General features: G+C 50.4%; 1 protein-coding gene across 2 annotated transcripts in view; it reads left to right on the top strand.

The window, feature by feature from the left end:
- The first annotated feature begins 376 nt into the window (after positions 1 to 376).
- Positions 377 to 19,584, top strand: part of CRTAC1 (cartilage acidic protein 1) — a 137,991-nt gene continuing 118,783 nt past the window's right edge. The window contains exons 1-2 of one of the 2 annotated variants that reach the window (XM_057737034.1): positions 377 to 535; positions 18,195 to 18,394. In XM_057737034.1, the coding sequence (XP_057593017.1) occupies positions 512 to 535; positions 18,195 to 18,394 (224 nt within the window). In that variant the 5' untranslated portion in view covers positions 377 to 511. The remainder of the gene's footprint in view (positions 536 to 18,194; positions 18,395 to 19,584) is intronic. The other variant, XM_057737036.1, reaches the window with a different exon arrangement.

Here is a 19,584-nt window from a genome sequence, read left to right on the forward strand (position 1 = left end):
AGCGCCCCGCCAGACGCCCTCGCACCCCTCGCCAGGCCCCGCTGCCTCCTGAAGGTTACGCGACGCAGCGGCGGGGCGCGGGGGGCACCCGCCCTCGCCGCCGCCCGCGCCGCCGCCCACCCCAGCGCCCGCCGCGCCGCGCCCGGCCGGCCCGGCTGCCGGCGCTGCCACCGCAATCCCGGCTCCTAAATCAGCGCGGGGAGGCGCCCCCTCCCCTCCCCGGCTCCCCGGGCTGCCCGGGCCGCGATTGGCCGCGCGGGCGCCCCCCACCCCCGGGCCCTCAGCTCCAGCCGCCGCGCCATTGGCTGCGGGTCTCCGCCAGCCTTTACATAAGCCCCGGCGCGCTCGAGCGGAGTTGTATAAAGCGAGGAGCGGCGTCGGGGCGGGAGGCGCGAGGCCAGCCCGGGACCGGGGCTGGGAGCCGGAAGGCGGCGGCGGCGGCGGCGGCACACGCGGCGGCGAGCTCCCGCTCTCGGACGCCCCCAGGCGGTGGGGCTGAGAGAGCCCGAGGATGGCCCCGAGCGCGGACCCCGGCGTGAGTACCCGCTCCGGCGCCCCCGCCCCTCAGGCAGAGAAAGTTTCTCCCGCCCTTTGCGCCCTCGCGATCCGCCCTCAGGGGTGGCGGGGGTGCCTCCGGGGGATCGGGGAAGACGGAGGCAGCTGAGGCGGCGGTGGCTTGGCCCCCAACTTGCCAAGAGGCGCAGGACTCGACTGGCGCGCAGAGCCTCCCGCGGGCTGGGGGAGAGAGGGGAGCGGGGCCGGAGGTGGAGGAGAGGTGGGAGCGGAGGTGTGGGGGCGACAGCCCTCACAGCTGGCAGAGAAGGTGTTGGGGGCGACCTGGAGGTCAGCTGTTTGGGGAGGTGGCACGGGGACTGGGAGGGGGCGGAGCAGGTGAGGAGGGATGTGCCCGGGGTATTGGGGAGTCACCCAGTGAACCGGGCTCAGCTCCGGCCCCGGGGAAGCTACTGGCCTCGGCCGGGTGCCTACGCTTCCAGGATGGGGAAGAGCCCTGGGAGAAGCTAGCGCTTCTTTCCCGGGAAAGCCGAGCTGCCCGGCACAGCGCTGGGTGGCAGAGAGCTCCGGGAGCCAGCCTCGCGCGCGGCGTAGCTGTCAGCTGCCTTTGCTGGACCGAGGTGTGGTCTGCTTGCTTTCAGCCTATCTCAGGCAAGCCAGCTTCAGGCATTCTAGGGGGACCACGGGTCCTCCTCAGCAGTGGGGGCACATGGAGGCTTTGATGGGGCAGCAGGCCGAGCTTGGGGTCATGCCCAGCAATGCAGTGCGCTTCGCAGTACAGTAGTTGGGAGTCGTGGTTAGTCCGGTTTCTGCAGAAACCAACTCAGGAATCCAAAGTCATCCCACCTGGATAGGAGCCTCCCAGATGACTGGGAAATGTTCCTGGGGTTGGGGGGGTCACTTTCCTTCCTCGAGGAATGACTAGTGAATATTGCCACTGCTGGTGGTAGGATGTGCACCTAGTGTGGCTCCTGTGTGTCCCAGGAGGTGCTTCAGCTCTCCAGGCAAGACATATTCTTGAGTCATACTTGAGGCATCTTCGAGTATGGGTGCAGGACTTCCCGAGTGAAGCCAGGTGGAAAAGAAGGGAAGAAGGTTCCAGGGATAGGGGACAACTCTGTAGCGCTATCTTGAATCAGGCGAGAACTCTTGTGGGAAGAGAAACCCTATTGTTAGGAGGGGTTTTGACCCTGATGACTTGGGGCTGCAGCTACCCAGGACTGAATTACAGGGAATTCAGAGTCACCCTGTGCCATGAGGAAGGGGAGATGGAGAATGGGAAAGTGGGAGTATGGTGGTTGTTCCAATATGGCCCTTGAGGAAGGATTTTCTCTCCGTCTGACTTGATGAAGAATATGTTTCTGGCAGCAGGTCCTGAAGTTCATTTGAGAGGCAGTGAAGGGAGTTTAAGGTCTTGATGCAGGCACAATGGACCACAATTAGAATATTCTGGTTTACAGTTGGTACTAATGGTCTCTGGAGAAGGTCAAAAATGGGCTGCTCAGTTGGGGCTGTATCTTGTACCTCACCCCTGAACATGGATGAGTGTTTTGAACTCCTAGGGCAGCTGCATCAGCCTAGAGATCTTTTAGCGGGGCTCTGAGTTCATACCCCCAAACCCAGCTCCATCCTCTGTCTGCAGTCAACACTTTTCTGCTGCATTTCCCAAGACCTTCTCTCCAATGGGGATTTATACAGCGAAATACCTGCTTGTTGCTCTTTCTTCTCTTCTCTCCATCTGGGCTGCACCTGGTGTTCTGAACCCTGCTGTTTATTACTCTGCACCTTGATGTTTGGTTAAGACATCCTATAGCAGCACCGTAGTACCCTCTGAATGTGTGGACCAATGGTCTGTGTAATTCTAGGGAGTGAAACATTCTCTTATAGAGAGAGCGGACTACAGACTAGGAAGGTAGTCCTATTAAATAGCTTGTGACAGTCCTGTTCTCAATCTTCCTTGCTGCCTGCTGAGGCAATGGAAGTGGCCCAGCAGGCTCCTTGGCGCCCAGTAGGGGGCGCCAAAGGCACCCAGCTCAGGACCACTGACTTTTCACTTCTTGCCCTTCATTGGTCATAGGACCTTAATTCTTTAAGCAGGCTCAGGCTGTAGCCTTTAAACGTCACCTTCATGACTGGAACCCTGCATCACGTGCTTCCTGGACTTCAGGTGGTCCTGTGGTCTCAGGTGCAATGAGACAGATACAGGTACAGCATCCCAAGGAAAAAGAGCTGGTACCAAGCCCCATCTGCTCTCTGAGATCATCTTTTGTGCTTGGTGCTAGTGTGTCCTTTGAACTTGTCTAGGACTCATAGAGCCTGAGAATATTAGAGCTAGAAGAAAGGAACCTCGAAGAGCACCTACTCCAACGCCATCCCACATGCACACTTAATTTACAGATGAGAAAACTGAAGCCCAGTCAGGGCAAGTATCTTGTCCGAGGTCACGTGGCTACTTGGTGGAAGAGATAGGACTGGGTCCTAGGATTTATAGTCCTCTACTCAGAGCTCCTTCCTCTCCTATGACCTGCTTCCTCTTTACTATGGAGATGGTTGTATGTTCTCCGCACAGGAGGTGTTCATAATTGCTGACTGATCAGACATCGGTAAGTGAATAAATCTAGTAAATTGGGGGAAATTTCCTTTGAATCTATTATTCAGACTGAGGAGGTGAGGAGCAGATAAAGCTCTCATACTGTACATATACAGGTAACAGAAATTCCTAATTATTCTTTCCCCTTCCTCCATTATGTTGCTTGTTATTCCAAGTGGTCTTGTAGCCAAAAGCAATGCCACTCCTGGTGTCTGTCCATGCATTTAGGAATCAGAAATGCCCAGCCCCTTGCAGTGGTCTTGGAACCCAAGCCTGGAGCTCTTCCTTCTTTCTGCTCAGGTGTGCCGGAGTGGGAGCTCTCTGTCCTGTAGTCACACCACTGCCTGTGGGGCCTCCAGTACTCGGATCCTGGGTGAAATGGAGAGTTTCCAACTGGTATTTGCCCAATTTCCCATCCTTGCTGCTCCCAGCTCAAGGTCAGAGTGCTAGGATGTTCTATTTTTGCAAAATCCTCATGTTAGGGTTTCTTGGGTGACCTGGAAGATACTGCCATTTCCATTGCTCTTTTACTGTTCTGTGAGTCTGGCTGTTGACATCTGAGCTGGGCCCGGGAAGGAGGTTTGCTGAGTGGCCTGTGGGCTGCCCCCTCTGTGTCCTCTCCCCACCTGCTCCTTTGCACTCTGTGTGGAGTTCCCCCCAAAGCCTCTGCAGACTTGGCAGTGACCCTCAGGAGGAACCAGTGCTGCAGAGTCAAAATTCTGAGAGGCAGATCCTCTTCTGTCCCTAAGGCTCACCCAAGGGATGCTTGTTGCCAGGGAAGGTGCTTGAGTTTCCTCATCTCCTTCAGGCTCACAGACAAGTTGGGTCTTTGTTTTTAGGTAGAAGAGGGAGGCGGTAGGATAGCGTGGACCACCACAGAGCCACAGCCCCCTCCTTGAAAGCAGGGTTCTTTTTTAAAAATATATATTTTAATAAATATTCTTTACTAGGTTTTTTTTTAAGATTTATTTATGCTTATTTTTATTTATTTATTTATTTTTGGCTGTGTTGGGTCTTCGTTGCTGTGCACAGGCTTTCTCTAGTTGCGCCAAGCAGGGGCTACTCTTTGTTGCAGTGCGCGGCCTTCTCATTGCCATGGCTTATCCTGTTGCGGAGCACAGGCTCTAGGCGTGCAGGCTTCAGTAGTTGTGGCACTCAGGCTCAGTAGTTGTGGCGCATGGGCTTAGTTGCTCTGTGGCATGTGGGATCTTCCCGGACCAGGGCTTGAACCCGTGTCCCCTACATTGGCAGGCAGATTCTTAACCACTGCGCCACTAAGGAAGTCCAAAAGCAGGGTTCTGAGAGGCTGTGCTTGGGATCTGTGCCTGCTTCCAGCTCTAGCTGAAAAGCTGTGCCTGCATTCCCAAGGCTTGGTTTGGCCCTGGATAAGGCCAGAAGAATATAATTATATAAAATACAGCTATAGCACAGGATCTCTAGATTTTTGTTTGAATGGGGGAGTGGCATTAGACACTGAAAAAAACAAGAAGTCACCCCTTCCATGAACCCCACTAGATGGTTGACCCTTACCCTACTCTTGCTGGGAAGGCAGCTCAGTAGTGGAAAGGATGCGGGCTTAGAATCTGGCTCCCCCTTTCCTGCTTAGGCACCTGGGACAAACTGCTTCATCTCAGTTTCCTCCTCTGGAAAGTGGTGAGGCTGGCAACCTGTGATGAGGGTGGGTAGGATAGTGAAGATCAAGGAAGACAGTCTTTAACACGCCTCTGCTGTTGGTGCGATGTAAAGAGGTATTCAGCTGGGAGCGGATATTATTGCGGGATCACTGGGAGCCACACTGGGTCTTCCTTTTCCTGGCGAATGAGACCAAGTGTCCAGGTTTGCACATAAGCCTTCGCTCGCAGCAACACCTGGGCTGTGGACAAGGCCTCCTTGGCAGGCCTCCCTCCTTACCCTCTTCCCTTTCCTACGTTGGGGTTTTCATTTTGGGGTTCTGCCATGCTTGGGGAAAAGAAATTTTACAGGTCCCAGGATAATTCTGAGTGTGATGGAGGGCCCTGAGCTATTGATTCCTAAGGAAGGATCTTTGTGCAGAGAGAAGGCTTCCTCGGAGCCCAGTGATTTAAGAGTGCTGACAAATCCGTGCTCACCGAGCCTCCTGCAGGCTGCAGATACAGGCTTCCGGGCCAGCCAGGGTTCTGCGGGGGGTTTCTGGGGAGGCTGGCTGGTTGCTTAGGGGACAGAAACCTGTGAACTCTCCTTAGGAGAAAGTATGAAATCAATTGGTTCATTATCACACCAAACACACCCTGGACCATGGAGGGCATTTAAGAAATGAGAAGTAGCAAAGGACTAGGAGATTGTGTTTGAAAAGTGTGTGGAAAGGTGTGAAGGGGTTGGGGGAGAGGCAGGGGCAGGAAGACCTTTCTGCACTGAACCACATGGTCTTGACCTTATTGAAGTCCTTGGGCAGTGAACAGAAGGATTACTTTGCCCATTTGGCAATGTCTGTAGACATTTTTGATTGTGACAACTGGGGAAGGGAGTGCTTTTGGCATCTAGTGGGTAGAGACCAGGGATGACGTTAACCATCCTACAATGCACAGGACAGCCCCTCAACAAAGAACTGTCTGGCCTAAGAAGTCACTAGTGCCAAGGTGGAGAAACCCTGGACCAGAGCATAGCAGCATGGAATCACAGCATGTTAGAGGTGGGAGGGATTTTAGAAGTATTCTCACTCAACCCTCCCACTTCATAGCTGAGAACCCTGAGATCCAGGGAGGTGAAGAGACCATCCAGGGTCACACAGCGAGCGAGTGGCAAAGCTGGTCTGGATCTCAGATCTGCTGTTTCCTGAGAGTGACTTACCCAGATTCCCCTCAAAGTTGTTGTGAAGATTCAATGTGAGCTGTGAAAACACTTAGAAAATTATAAAGAGACTATTATTAATATTGCTATTATTAAGAATTTGGGAGTTTGGAAAGCTCTATTTCTGGCTCTGCCACTGACTCATGGTACAAGTTTGGGCACATCATTCCCCTGCCCCCAGGCCTTTCTGCAAGTGCGTGTGAGGTGTGGGGGGGTGATCTTAGCAAATTATAATTATATCATAATCATTACCTTTAGAGAAAAGTCCAAAGATTTGCCCTTCGAAAACCCTAGACACTTAAAAAAAAAAAGATAGAAATTTTCCTTGAAAGAAATCATGTTGACTTTGTAAGAAGCAAAGTGTTTGCTCCTTGGAAAAATTCCAGTACCAGGCCCTGTGAGTTGGTTCCAGCCCAGGAAATCTGATCAACATCCGGAGGAGGAACTGATAGCTCCCCAGCTGACAAGCTGCTGAATTTGTCCCCACTCCCTCCACGACTTCGCCCTTTCCTGCTCAGCCCTCTTGGCACAGGGAAGTTCTGCAAGGAACTTGAAGGAAGGGTGGGCAGACATATCATTAATTAGTAAAACCTTGTTTACTTAGACATATTCTTAAAGATCTCTTCCAAGGGACGTTTTGACATATTACTTTAATTAGCCACAGGAGACTCGCGAGTGCCGAGGGTGTAAAATGACCCCTCCTGTGGTTTCCAGTCACTCTTGTCTTTGCACCCAAGAAGTACAGTGACAAGGTCACGGGAGTCACTGTGGAGCCAAGGGGTCCTGTTGACCGAGGAGGGGATCGTGGGGAATTCTTCCCTTCCTAACAGCTGCTCCACCTACCTTGAGAGCCACCCTCTCCTGGAGAATTCCGTTGGCATCCCTGCCCTCCCCTGGGACCAGCAATATGCCCGGGAGCCCAATTCCCCACCCAGATGGGCAGAGAAGCCTTGCAGGGGTCATGGGAGCAGCCTGGGCTGGTGTTTCTCATGGAAGGCCCAGCTCTGCCCTTGCCCTCAGGATTGGAGGTAGGAAGTCCCTAGAGGCTGTCCTTAGAGGACCAAGGCTACACCCCTCCCTACCCGAGTTGGGAAGGCAGGAGCACTCACAGATCTCACCCAGTTCCTGTCGTGAATGTGGTGAGTGTCTTGCGTGTCCAGGGCCAGCCAGCCTCTGGAGGTCGGTTCCTGTAATCAGAGTTGGTGAGCACACAGGCTCTTTCTGTCACCTAGCCTTAGTGATGTCATGTTCCCTTTCGCCCTGGTCTCTAAGAACAGTCTCTTTCTTGGAATCGCAATTATGCATCAGTCATCTGAGAAGCTATGTATATCCAAAGAGCCTTTGGCAGGTGGGGAAAGAAGAGTCCCCAAGAAGGAAAAATGCTGCCTTGCAAGCAGTGGGGGGTGGAGACACTTTGTCTTTTGTTCTCAGCTGTAAACCCAGTGCCTAGCTTGGTGCTTGGCACGTAGAGGGGCTCCACAGGTGCTCAGTGGGTAAACAAATGAATGTGTGAGTGTAGGCAGCCAATCTGGGGCAGAGGTGGCCCTTGGTATTAAAGTGGATCTCCAGACAGGCCTGGGTCCATGAGGTCAGCTCTCCTTCTGGCTCCTTCCCAGAGCTGGTGCTTGTCCCCAGGGCTCTGTAAACCTCCAAAGGTCCCACTGATCAAGCAGGGTCTGAGGAGCCCACACAGGGCCCACTCGTAAGATGGTACCAGCTCTGAGCCTGGAGCAGAGCTGAGTTTCTCTTCTTCACCTCTTCTGTGTGTTCACGCCCCCTATCCCCCCACCGGGCTGCTACAAGAAAGCTCAGCGCAGGTCTATCTTGGTAGCTGTAAGCTGATAGAATAGATGATCATTTGGATTTCCACCAAAGACAGACTAGGGAGTGAATCACTGCTTCACAGAAAGATTCCCAGGAGGATGCTTTTAAATAGCAAGGTCCACTAATGCATTTTAAATGATTTAGGAAAAAAACCTGACCCATAGACAGCTAGGCCCGGAAAAGAACTTTAGAGGTCATCCAGTACCACACCCCACCTCCACCCCAGGATGTCCAAGTCCCCTCTGTGATACTCTCACTCACTTTTTGGAAACACAGCCAGTCTAGCCATCCTGCACACTGCTGCCCCAAATCTAAGATGCCCCTTCCAAACCCAAGTCTTATTGGGTCTCTGTCCACGTTCAAATCTCCTGCACCGTGTACCTCCAGGCTCCTTACCCTGGCGCGGCAGGCAGGCTCTACAGGCTCCAACTGCTGCCTCCACGCAAGACTGTCTCCACCTTCTCCTGCACCCTCCCCTGCCCCCTCCCTCTGCTGCACACCCTAAACACTGCATTCCAAAGGCAAACTCTGCATTGCCACCTGCACCCAGCTGAGTTAGATCCACCTGGAATGCAGCTCCCGTTGGAATCCCAATTTCCCTTCTCCAGGTGGCCTTTCCTGCCTGCCCTTCCCACCCAGCACCCACCTCAATACTTAATCCCTCCCTCCTATGGGCTACATCTGCACTTTGTACCTGTTGCTACTCTGAATGCCTACGCCTGTATCATGTCTCACCCCCAGTGGACTATAAGCTCCTTGAGGTCAGAAACCATGCCTCAGACATCATTTCTAACCTGGCCCTTAGCATCTGCAAAATGCTTGAAAAATGGATGTGCCTATGACTATAAACTGAGGGGTTTTGTGTTTGGAAAGCAGTGTTTAAAAAGTCAGACAACTCCACCAGGGTCCCTAGACAAATTAGTAACAGAAGCCAGCCTATGCCTCAATGTCTGACAGTCCCGTGAGTTCCATTCAACATTCGGCAGCTATTTCTGGATGGGGAGCACCTGGTGGGCCTGGACTCCATCTCCTGAGATGCATTCATTCACTTGAAAAACATTTCTGTAGTAGCAATAGCATCATTGTTGTCGCCATTACCTACCATGTATGGACTTTGTTTGCCAGGCACTGTGCATGCATCATCTCATTTCATTTCCCATTTTACAAACCCGGAAGTCCAAGCAGTTAATAATACTCATTTAGGACCTGCGCTGCCTTGTGCGTGAGGCTGGGAGACTCCATTTGTCCTCTTTCTTTCAGAAACACCATTTCACTAGCCTGCTGGTCTCTGTGGCACCTCCCAGCTTGGGTCCCCTGAATTTTCATCTGCCTCGTCCTGGAGCAGGACCAGGTCTCTTTTCTGTAAGTGCAGCCGCAGGCAGCATCTGAAGCTCTCTCCAGGTAGAAGGAAGGAGAAGGAAGCCTTATATTTTCATGGTGCTGGGGAAGATGCATAGGACGTGGTGCCCCCTGGGGGTTGGGGAGGTGCAGAACGGCTGGTGTTTGTCTTCCAGGCTGGCAATGCAGAAGACAGGGACAGGGGACAGGGTGGAGAAATGCCAATGACTGAGGCGTTAGAATATATGCTCCACGGGGGCAAAGACTTCATTTTGTTCTCAGCTGTTGTCCCAGCGTCCAGACAGTGCCTGACAGAGGTGCATAAGACTAGCGAATGAATGACTGAGTGAGTGACTGAATGGCCACCCCCAGCCCCCACTCCATTTGGGCCACAGTACTCACTTCCTAGCTGGCCCCTCTGCCTCCAGCCCCGCCCTCCCGTGGCCTCCTGAACACCCCGCCGCTGCAGTGTTCCTTCCAACACGTCCCTCCAGCCAGGTCATCCCTTACCCTTCTAGCTTGTGTTGTGTACCAGGCCTCCACAACCTCTTCCAACCTTCTCGCCACACCCCCTGCCACCATCCGTCCTGCCCCAGCCACGCTGAGCCTCCTGGCACTGCGTGACCCTGCTCGGCCCGCATGCACGCGCTGGCTTCTCAGCCTGGAATGCATTCTACGTTGTCCCTCTGGCCAGTCCATCACCGCCTCTCTCCTAGGCTTTCCTCGGCAGCCCCAGGCAGAGATGCTTGCTGCTTCCACTGTGTTCCCATCTCAGTTGGTTTAAGACCAAGTGAGAGAGACTGTTTAGTGAAAGAGACTGTTTAGCGTAGTGTCCAAGGACACCAATTCTGGAGCTAATTGGCTTAGACATAAATCCTAACTCTACCACATTCTAGCTGTGTGACCTCGGGCAAGTTACTTAACCTCTCTGTGCCTTTGTTTCCTCGTCTGTAAAATGGGGACAATAGTAGTACCTACCTCACAAGGTTACTATGAGGATTAAATGAGATCACCCATGTAACGGGTTGGAGTAGTGCCTGGCACATAGTCAGTGGTAGCTAAGTGTTGCTATTACTACCCTTTCCTCCTATAGTACTTGTTATATGAAATTGTGGTTAAAAAAAAAAATCTCCGTTTGCGTTGTATATGGGGTCCCATGAATCAGGCTGAAGAGTGACGGGATCAGCTCCAAGTCTCAGAAAGGGAGCTCTGATGTGGAAGTAGGGCGAGGTGAGAGGAAGAGGGGAGCAGTTAACAAGTATTACTGCTGTTCAGCTGAAGGATAAAGCGGGGAAAATCCCTGGCAGTGGGGGCTGGAAAAACTGGGCAGCTTTGCGAGAGACTCATGAAGCGAATTGACTTGGTGACCCAGTAGTTGTGAAGAATGAGGACGAAGCAAGAACCAAATATGAGGCCAGATTTCTAATTTGATTGTTGGGGTTTGAAATGGTCCCATGGACAGCATCCCGCGTCCCTGTTCAGATCCAGGATCAATGAAGGGAAGGAAAGGTGAGGAGGGGCCCTGGCGGGGAGGCGAGAGGTGGGGCTCAGACAGGTGGAGATTACAATGCCACCATCATGACCGATACAGCTGTTTGGAAGGCCAGGCTTCACAGTAGGGTTCCCGAAGCCTGCTGATGTCCCTGCACCCCCACGGCAGCCCTCCCTGTGGGCGGGGGCAGGCCTGGGCCCACCTGGCCAAGCTCAGCACGTGTCAGAGAGCGACCTCGGCAGGGAGGCAGGTCCGGAAAAGGCTCTCCGTGCCCAGTTCTTCCAGACTGACCCATCTGATGCGTACCTGCTCCAGCCCTTGGGAGGAGGGCGTGGAGGAAGGAGGGAGGCCAGGAATGCTGCCCTAGTCCAGGGATTCTCAGCCTCAGCATTACTGACGTGTTGGGTTGGATAATTCCTTATTGTAGAGGGCTGTCCTGTGCATTGTAGGATGTTTGGCAGCATCCCTGGCCTCTACCCACTAGATGCCAATAGCACCCCCCTTGCCTTGTGGGACAACCAAAAATGTCTCCAGACATAGCCAGATGTTTAGGGCAAGGGATGCAGGTCACCCCAGGTTGAGAACCAGCACTCCCGTCCAATGGAAAGTGCTCTGGATGGAAACCCGCTGAGGGGAAAATGAGTGCTCCCTCCAACTCATGACCCAGGGTGTGGGACCTTTAGATAAATAGGCAGTGCTGGGAGGCCAGGTTGGGGTGACATCTGGTTCTTCAGACCTTTGAGGGGTTTGCTGGCTTCTTTCTCTCCTCCTCACGCTCCTTATTCAGCTCACTTCTCAGTATCCTTTACCGCTCAGCTACACCACCCTACCTCTAGAAAACAGTCTTCTTCTCCCCCTCCACCTGGCTAATTTAGATATCTTCGTGCCCCCTCCTCCACAGCACCCCTCATCCTGTACTGCAAATGTTGAGTAGCTTTCCCCCTGTGACCCCAGCACAGAGCACAGTCCCAGGCTCATCAGGGGGCCACAGAAAGTGTCATGAGTCAGTGAGTTCCCCTCACTCTTTTCCAACGATGCTTTAGTCCCAGGTGCTCCTTTGTGGGTCTCTGGTGGCCCAGCCATGCAGGGTGGAATGCTTCTGTGGTTACCTCTCTTCCTCAAGCCTCTGCCGTCCTGCAGCTTCTGGAAAGGGTCTGTACTCCCTGCTGGTTCCCAACATCTGAAGCATTCAGGGCTCTTGCTTTTGTGAGATCTCAGGGTGGTGTCCTTGGCTTTCACTATAATTGCTAAAGAACTGCTTGCCCTAAAAATTGCCCTGGAAGCCTCTCCCCACAGCTGCCTGACCCCACATCAGAGATCTAGGTTGCTTGGTTACCAGTTTTCAGATGCAATTCAGGAAAGTCCCAAGGCCACAGAAAACTGAGTTTGGCTGCGTGTGACCCACAGCCAATGTCTAAAAACTGTCTAACCTTAAAGCTATCTGTGTGAAAGGAAAGGAAAGAAGCAGTGAGCCTGGCCCCCGAGAGGCATTCACCAGCTCTACCCTGGAAACCTGGACGATGTCATAGGATTCCCATGTTACAGATGAGGACACTGGAGGTCAGAAAGATTAAGGAACATGCTCAAGGTCACCTGCTAGTTTCTGGTGGAGTTGAGGTCAAAATCCAGGTCCCCGACTCTGAACTTTATTTTTCTCTCTATCCAACTAAGGTTTGCTCAAGACGTTTGCTTATACAGTATTTTTAAGAAATTGTTACAAAGAAGTTCCTCCCACTGCCTGAAACACAAGTCCTACCACCTCTCGCCCTTGTTAAGACCGCTCTCTGCCCCCTCCTCCGCCCTCCCCTGCAGGAGCAGCCCGGGTGTTCGGGCCCTGCACCCTCTGCCCAGGCGCAGCCATTGACATTCATCCTCGCCTCCCCCAGGTGGCGCTGCCCTTGGATGTCCTCCCGTCCCACTTACACTGCTTACGTGCTGCTTAATGCCACGCCTGCCCGCAGATACATCGTAGGTGCTTGACACACAGCATCCAAGAAAACAAAAAAGTTCAGTTCAGCCAACTTTTAAAGATTCTATTTTTAGCTTTTCTCCACGTTATCCCCAAAGATTGAGATGTTCACAGTGGTGTGACAGGAGGTTTCTGAGCCAGCCACGTAAGATGTGAGGTCACTCCGGCACCTGCTGTCCTTCTGCTTCAGGCAGTACCATCCAGCTTTGCTTTCTTCCCCAAACTCCATACCCCGCTTCCTCCTGTGACACTCTCTGGCTAAATAGATTTTCTTGATAGACCTCAACAAGCTGGTGATGAATTCTGGTAGCAGAAACATTTTTCACTTCAAATCCGATTGCAGCTTACACTCCCATCTAGGGACCACGAGTCGGGGGCAGTGGTTCTCAGCCCAGAGGTGCCCATTAACACCATCAGGGGAGCTTCTAAACATACACGGCACCCAAGCCCCACCCCAGACCTGTTAAATCAGAAACTGGGGGTGAAGGATCCGGGCAGCAGCAAAGCTCTGAAAACTCCCCAGGTGATTCGATTGGACAGCTAGGGCTTAGGATCACTGGTCTAGAGCCTTGCTACTACAAGTAAAGTCTGCAGACCAGCAGCCTCGGCATCCCCTGAAAGCTTGTTAGAATGCAGAATCTCAGGCCCCACCCCAGACCTACCAAATCAGAATCTGCATTTTACCAAGATCCTCAGGTGATTGGTAAGCATGTTACAGTTTAAGAAGCATTGCTTTCGGGAAAGAACAGATTTAAGATAACTATAGGACAAGTTGCAAGCAATTTCTGCTGATTCACATTATCATTTGGACATATTCCTTCCTTCATCCGTTTAACGAATGTTAACTGAGTGCCTCCTGGTACTTGGCACCATGATGGTTTGGGGGAACGCATTGGCATGCCTCTCCATCTTGGCTTGCAAATTCCTGCCTGTAACCCATTTTCCCTAGGCTCTGGCCATTAATGGTGGCTATCTTTTGTCTACTAGACCTGACCCCCGCCCCTCCAGTTCCAACCCTTTCCTTTTTCTCAATTCTTTGCAAAAATTAGAGTCAGAATCCCTCTTTGTCAGTTCCTATCAATTGCGGTAATTTGACTTTGAGCTGAAGACAGAAATTACTTTAAGTATCTAGTGATCAACTGAGCCTGCAGCCCTGGGGATTGTATGGCCCTAGGATTGGTTTCAGATCCTTAGATCTAGAGGCAGAGGAGAAGTTTCTTGCACTAATCACTGTAGTGTATAGTATGGTTTCTTAACTCTGGCTGTTCAACATGTAGTTTATGGGGCAGGACCGTCAGAATCACATGGGAGCTTGTTCAAAATATAGAATCTTGGGCTCTCCTTCAGATCAGCTAAAATCAGAATCTGCATTTTAACAAGACCACCCGGTGATCCGTATACATATTAAAGTTTAAGAAGCACGGGCATAGAACTGTGTTTCTCAAATTTTGCAACATATTAGAATCATGTAGGGAGCTTTTAAAATTCTGATGCCCCTGCTGCATCCTATGCCAAGTAAGTGAGAATATCTTGGGATGAGAGCCAGGCATGAGTATTTTTTTATTACGGTAAAATATATGTAACATAAAATGTACCGTTTTGACCACTTATATGTGTATATAGTTCAGTGATATGAAATACACTCACATTGTCATGCAAACATCACCACTATCCATCTCCAGAACTTTTCATCTTCCCAAACTGAAACTCCATAACCATTAAACACTAACTCCACATTCCACTCTCCCCCCCAGTCCCTGGTAACCACCAGTCCACTTCCTCCCTCTATGAATTTGACTACTCCAGGTACCTCATATAAGTGGAATCATACAGTATTTGTCTTTTGTGACTGGCTTATTTCACTTAGCATAATGTCCTCTAGGTTCATCCATGTTGTAGCATGTGTCAGAATTTCCTTCCTTTTTAAGACATATCATATTCCATTGTATGTACATGCCACACTTTGGACATGTGGATTGATGGACACGGGTTTCCTGTGGCTACTGTAAATAATGCAATTACAAACTTGGGTGTACAAATATATGTTCAAGTCCCTTCTTTCAGTTCTTTTTGGTATATACCCAGAAATGGAATTGCTGGATCACATGGTAATTGTTTTTTGGACTTTTTTGAGGAACTGCTGCACAGCAGTTTTCCACAGCAGCTGCACCATTTTACAGTCCCATCAGCAATACATAAGGGTCCCAATTTCTCCACATCCTCACCAACAATTGTTATTTTCTAGTTTTTTGATTATAACAATTCTATTGGGTGTGAAGTGTTTTCTTGTGGGTTTTATTTGCATTTCCCTAATGATTAGCGATGTTGACCATCTTTTCATATACCTATTGACCAATTGTTTATCTTCTTTGGAGAAATGTTTATTCAACTCCTTTACCCATTTTGAATTAGGTTGTTTTGTTGTTGCTGCTGAGTTGTAGGAGTTCTTTATATACTCTGGATATTAATCCCTTAGATATGCAATTTGCAAATATTTTCTCCCATTCCATGGGTTGCCTTTTCACTCTATTGATAGTGTCCTGTGATGCACAAAAGTTTTAAATTTTGAAACAGTCCATTTAATCTATTTTTTCTTCTGTTGCCTATACTTTTGGTGTCATATCCAAGAAATCATTTTCAGACAACCGTGTTTTTTAAAGCTCCCGAGTGATTCCAATGTACAGCTAAGGTTGAGCAATGTTTCTCAAACTTTAATGTGCATTCAGATCACCTGAAATCTTGTTAGAATGCACATTCTGATTTATTAGGTCTGGGGTGGGGGCCCAAGGTCCTGCATTTCTGACAAACTCCTAGCTAATGCTGACGCTGCTGGTCTGGGGACCCCTGAGTAGCCAGAGTGTAGAGGGGCATTTCCATGATTTCCTTCATCTGAGCCCTGAGGTAGAGTGTGGATATTTACCAGGTCTTCCCTAGGTTTCCCACCACAACTGTTTCCCAGCAGGCCCTCAGCGCACCCTCTAACTTTCAACAGCTACTGATGAGCAACGCTGATGGGCGCACTGGGCGCCTTAGCATGGCAGAGGAGTGAAATGTAAGGGACCTGTTCTCCCTGCTCCACTCTCAGCCCACCCCACTGCGGGAGGCCATCCACCTGTCTGCCTGTGCCCAGTGCGTTTGGTTCCACGCTAATGATGCCTGCTTCCTGTCTGGCCTTGGCACCTGTGAGGGAACTGCTATAGGTCTGTGCTGAAAAGCTGTTTTGCTCAAAATATGTTTAATAGGCTCAGAAAGGAAAACCGCACAGGTAGGTCTGAAGTTTATAGAAGAAGCTGGGAAGAAAAACTGCCAAAGGTCTGCTTCTAAAAATCCTTCAGTCCATCACAGAATTTTAGAGCCGGAAAGGACCGTTAGAGATCTACTCCCAAACACTCATTTTGGAGAAGAAAGCTGGGACCCAGTGAGGCTGTGACTTGTTCAAGGTCACCAAGCAAAATAGAGGTCAGCCCGTAGGTGTATTATTTCTTTTTAATCTTGCTTTAGGTTATTTATCTGGAAATGGATAACACAGAGTAGCTACTTCTTTCAGATGGCTCCTTTAATTAAAAGTTCTGCTTTTCAAAAAAAAAGGTAAAAAGCAAGGGGCTGGATCATGGTTCCTGCCCCTCGTGGCCTTCATTAGAAAATTTCTACTAGATGGTTATATTACCCCAATAGGACCTGCCTCCCTGGGGGCAGCGACCCAAATTGCAAGTATACTGCCTGGGAGGAACTTAATAGCTTCTAGAAGTCATGTCCAATACCACTTTTTCCTTCCATGCCCATTGCACATGTTGTAAGCTGATCACAGTATTCTTTCAAGCCATGGCCAATCCGTTTGGCTCTCAAGTTGAAACTCATTTACCACCCCTACAATAGAGTTCATATCTTGAAAAGTCCTGTGACCTTCAGATCCACGCTACATTTCAACGTGTCTATACTGGTTATTAAATACTCCTTAGCTTCTCATTCCCCCACCCCACCCCAGCTGCTCATTAATCCAATTGTGAGTTTTCTTTATCCAACCAAACTTCCTGCCTAGTTGCAGAACTCTCAAAGTGCTGTGTTTGCCTTTAGTGATTAGACGGCCCAGAAGATGATGCTGTCGTGTTCAGACATCTCTGTAATTGGGACTGACCTCACTCTGATACTGCCCCACCCAGCATGTGCCCTCTGAACACGCTACAAGAACTTTCTCCCCAGGAAGGCTCGCCGAGGTTAGTTACTGCCCTGCAGTTGGAGCCCTGTCCCTGTGTCTCTCTCCAGCCTCTCCAGCGAGGCATTAGGGAAGCTTCTGAATCATGTTTGGCTCCATAGACAGTGCCTGGGCCCTTCCTTTTGGTCTCTGGGTCCTGAACTGTAGCAGGCTCCGTTGCTGGCAGGGATGTCTGTCTCCATCTGGGGAGTCTGTCTTCAGGTCCTCTCTTCATGAAGACTTCAGCCTCACTCAGCCTTGCTCTTGGCTGCCAGACACACTGGCAAACCAGCAGGAGAAGTTCCATCAAGAAGAGGTGTGCCACCTTCTAAGTGCAGGAAGGCCCCACTTTGCCTGTGGACTGCCTGTGCTGACCTTGTAGGACTTGTCCCAGGGGAGCCTTGGAGCACTCTCAGAGTTCTGATTCTAAGCCTGAGGGCAGCATGTTGGGTGGTGCCGTCTGTAGTATTCTAAGTGTCTCCCTTGTTCACGTAAGGAGAGGGTGGAGTCCTTCTACCTCCTTGGCCATTCTCATCTGTCTCCTGGGTGCCTGCCACCAGCTCCTGTAGCCCCAGGCTGTTTGGCAATACCCTGAGTTATGTTAGAGATATAATAATGAATTATACAATGGATTATACATAATTAATTTATAATAAAACACACACAATGGTTTAATTTCTCCAAGTGAATGATGTACTACCCGCCAGATCCTGCTGGAATACATTCCATAACTGGCTGCTTCCTGATTGGAGGCCATGGCCAGCTGCTCTCAGGAGGGACCTTGGCAGGGGAAACTTCCAAGTCACGGATTCCCTCCAGGCTGCCTCTGGGGTGGGTTCCATAGAAGGATAATCCTTTACTGCCTCTGCTATTGTTGTAGATGTAGACCCTCATGGGGGTCTCACCCACCCCTGGACTGAGATCTGTTATTTTCTTCATTCTCCCAACCTTTCTCCCAGACAATGGGAGATGCCTATGTCTTTATACCCTTCCTTCCATCTTCCTTCCTTCCTTCCTTCTTTCCCTCTCAAATCCCAAATATGTGTTGAGTGCCTTTTATATGCCAGACACTGTCCTTGGCTTGATGTGCATACGTGAACAAAACAAAGATCCTTGCCCTGGTGGAGCTTATGTTCTAGCTGAGGGAGACAGACACTAAGTAATAAAACATGATGACTGAGGAAATCATCCAGCATGTTATACAGTGATAGGTGCTGTAGAAATAGAAAAGCAGAGCAGGAAAAGGGTGACCTGGCATGATGGGGACAGGTTGCAGGACAGGGTTTGTGGAAAAGTGGCAGCCTAGGGGTTGCCAAGCCCTCCAGGGACAGGCAGCCTAGGGGTTGCCACACACTCCAGGAACAAGCCCCTGCGCCTACCAGGGATTAGATTTTCCTGGACTGCTTCGGCTGCCAGACCTTCCTGTAACATGTGTAACTTTTGGTTTCAGATGTTCCAGATGTTCCTGTTCCTGCTGCTGCTGTGGTTTCTGCCCCTCACTGAGGGGTCCCAGCGGGCTGAACCCATGTTCACGGCAGTCACCAACTCAGTCCTGCCCCCTGACTATGACAGCAACCCCACGCAGCTCAACTATGGAGTGGCAGTGACGGATGTGGACCACGACGGGGACTTTGAGATCGTTGTGGCAGGGTAAGTGCCTCCCACCCTGGGTTTGACAGATATGTTAGTCAGATTTTGCTGTAATAGGGCCAGATAACAAATAACTCCGAAAACCCAGTGCCTTGCAACAACACACATTCTCACTCGCTTGGGTCTTGGCCGGGCTCAGCTGGATTCTGGTAGGATGTGTCCTTGCCTTTTTCTATAGCAATGAGTTGGGATGGAAGGTAGATTGGAAGAAAAGTGCTTGATCCACAGGCTTTCCAGGGAGAAGATTTAAATACTCTGCTTCAGGGTACTCTGTTCATATTTCAGCCTCCTAGTTATGCAGGTGTTACTTCCTTTCCAATGAGACCCTAGAATCTCTGTGTAGGAGGCGCTTAAGGGTGACAATTATGATAGAAGGGGATGCTCGAAGCTGCCTTTGCACAGCATTTTACACAAGACTAGGAAAACATTAATTGCCTGTTTCAGAGAAAGGGGAAGATGGGGATGAAGAAGGATAGTTAAACTTCCTCTGAACCATGCCTTGGTGCCCCTGCTCCCTTCTCTTCTGAAAAGCAACATTGCATAGCAAGAAAAGATTTGAAGTCCAAACAGCTTCAGTTCATGCCCTAGATCTACGGCTTTCGAGTTGCATGACCTTGAGTCAGCCCCTCATGCGCTGAGATTCAGATGTATCAACTGCAGAAATGGAAATAGCAATACGCCTCCTTGTCCTGAAGCCTCGATAGGCTATTGCACGTGACAGTGTGTTGTAAATCCTGCCAGTCACCGTTGATGGTCCTTACTCATGGAGCACTAAGACGTGCCAGGCACTGTGCTGAGCCTTTCAGAGGCACTGTCTTATTTAATCCTCCTGACAACACTATGAAGTGAACACACAAGAAAAGGAAATTAGGGTTCAGAGAGGGTGAGTGACTTGCCCTCTATCAAGTAAATAGTACGTGGATGAGTCAGGACTTGAGCCCCAAGGCTCCCTAACTATAGAGCCGCTAAACTACATTCTACAAAGTTTAGTTATCACTTCAAAAGTCAGCCAGTCAATAAAAATACTACAGAGGCCTGTCAACCTCATTCTAGAAGGCCATTTTATGGCCACACTGAACAAAGTAAATGGCAAGTAACATTTGTAGCAGTTGCATGTAACAGTAGAAAGCACTGACTTTGGAAGTGGTTTTACTCCTGTACCATCCAATAGTTGTGAACCTTGTACAAAC

This window comes from Hippopotamus amphibius, chromosome 5, assembly GCF_030028045.1.
Source record: "Hippopotamus amphibius kiboko isolate mHipAmp2 chromosome 5, mHipAmp2.hap2, whole genome shotgun sequence".
Classification (NCBI taxonomy): Eukaryota; Metazoa; Chordata; class Mammalia; order Artiodactyla; family Hippopotamidae; genus Hippopotamus; species Hippopotamus amphibius.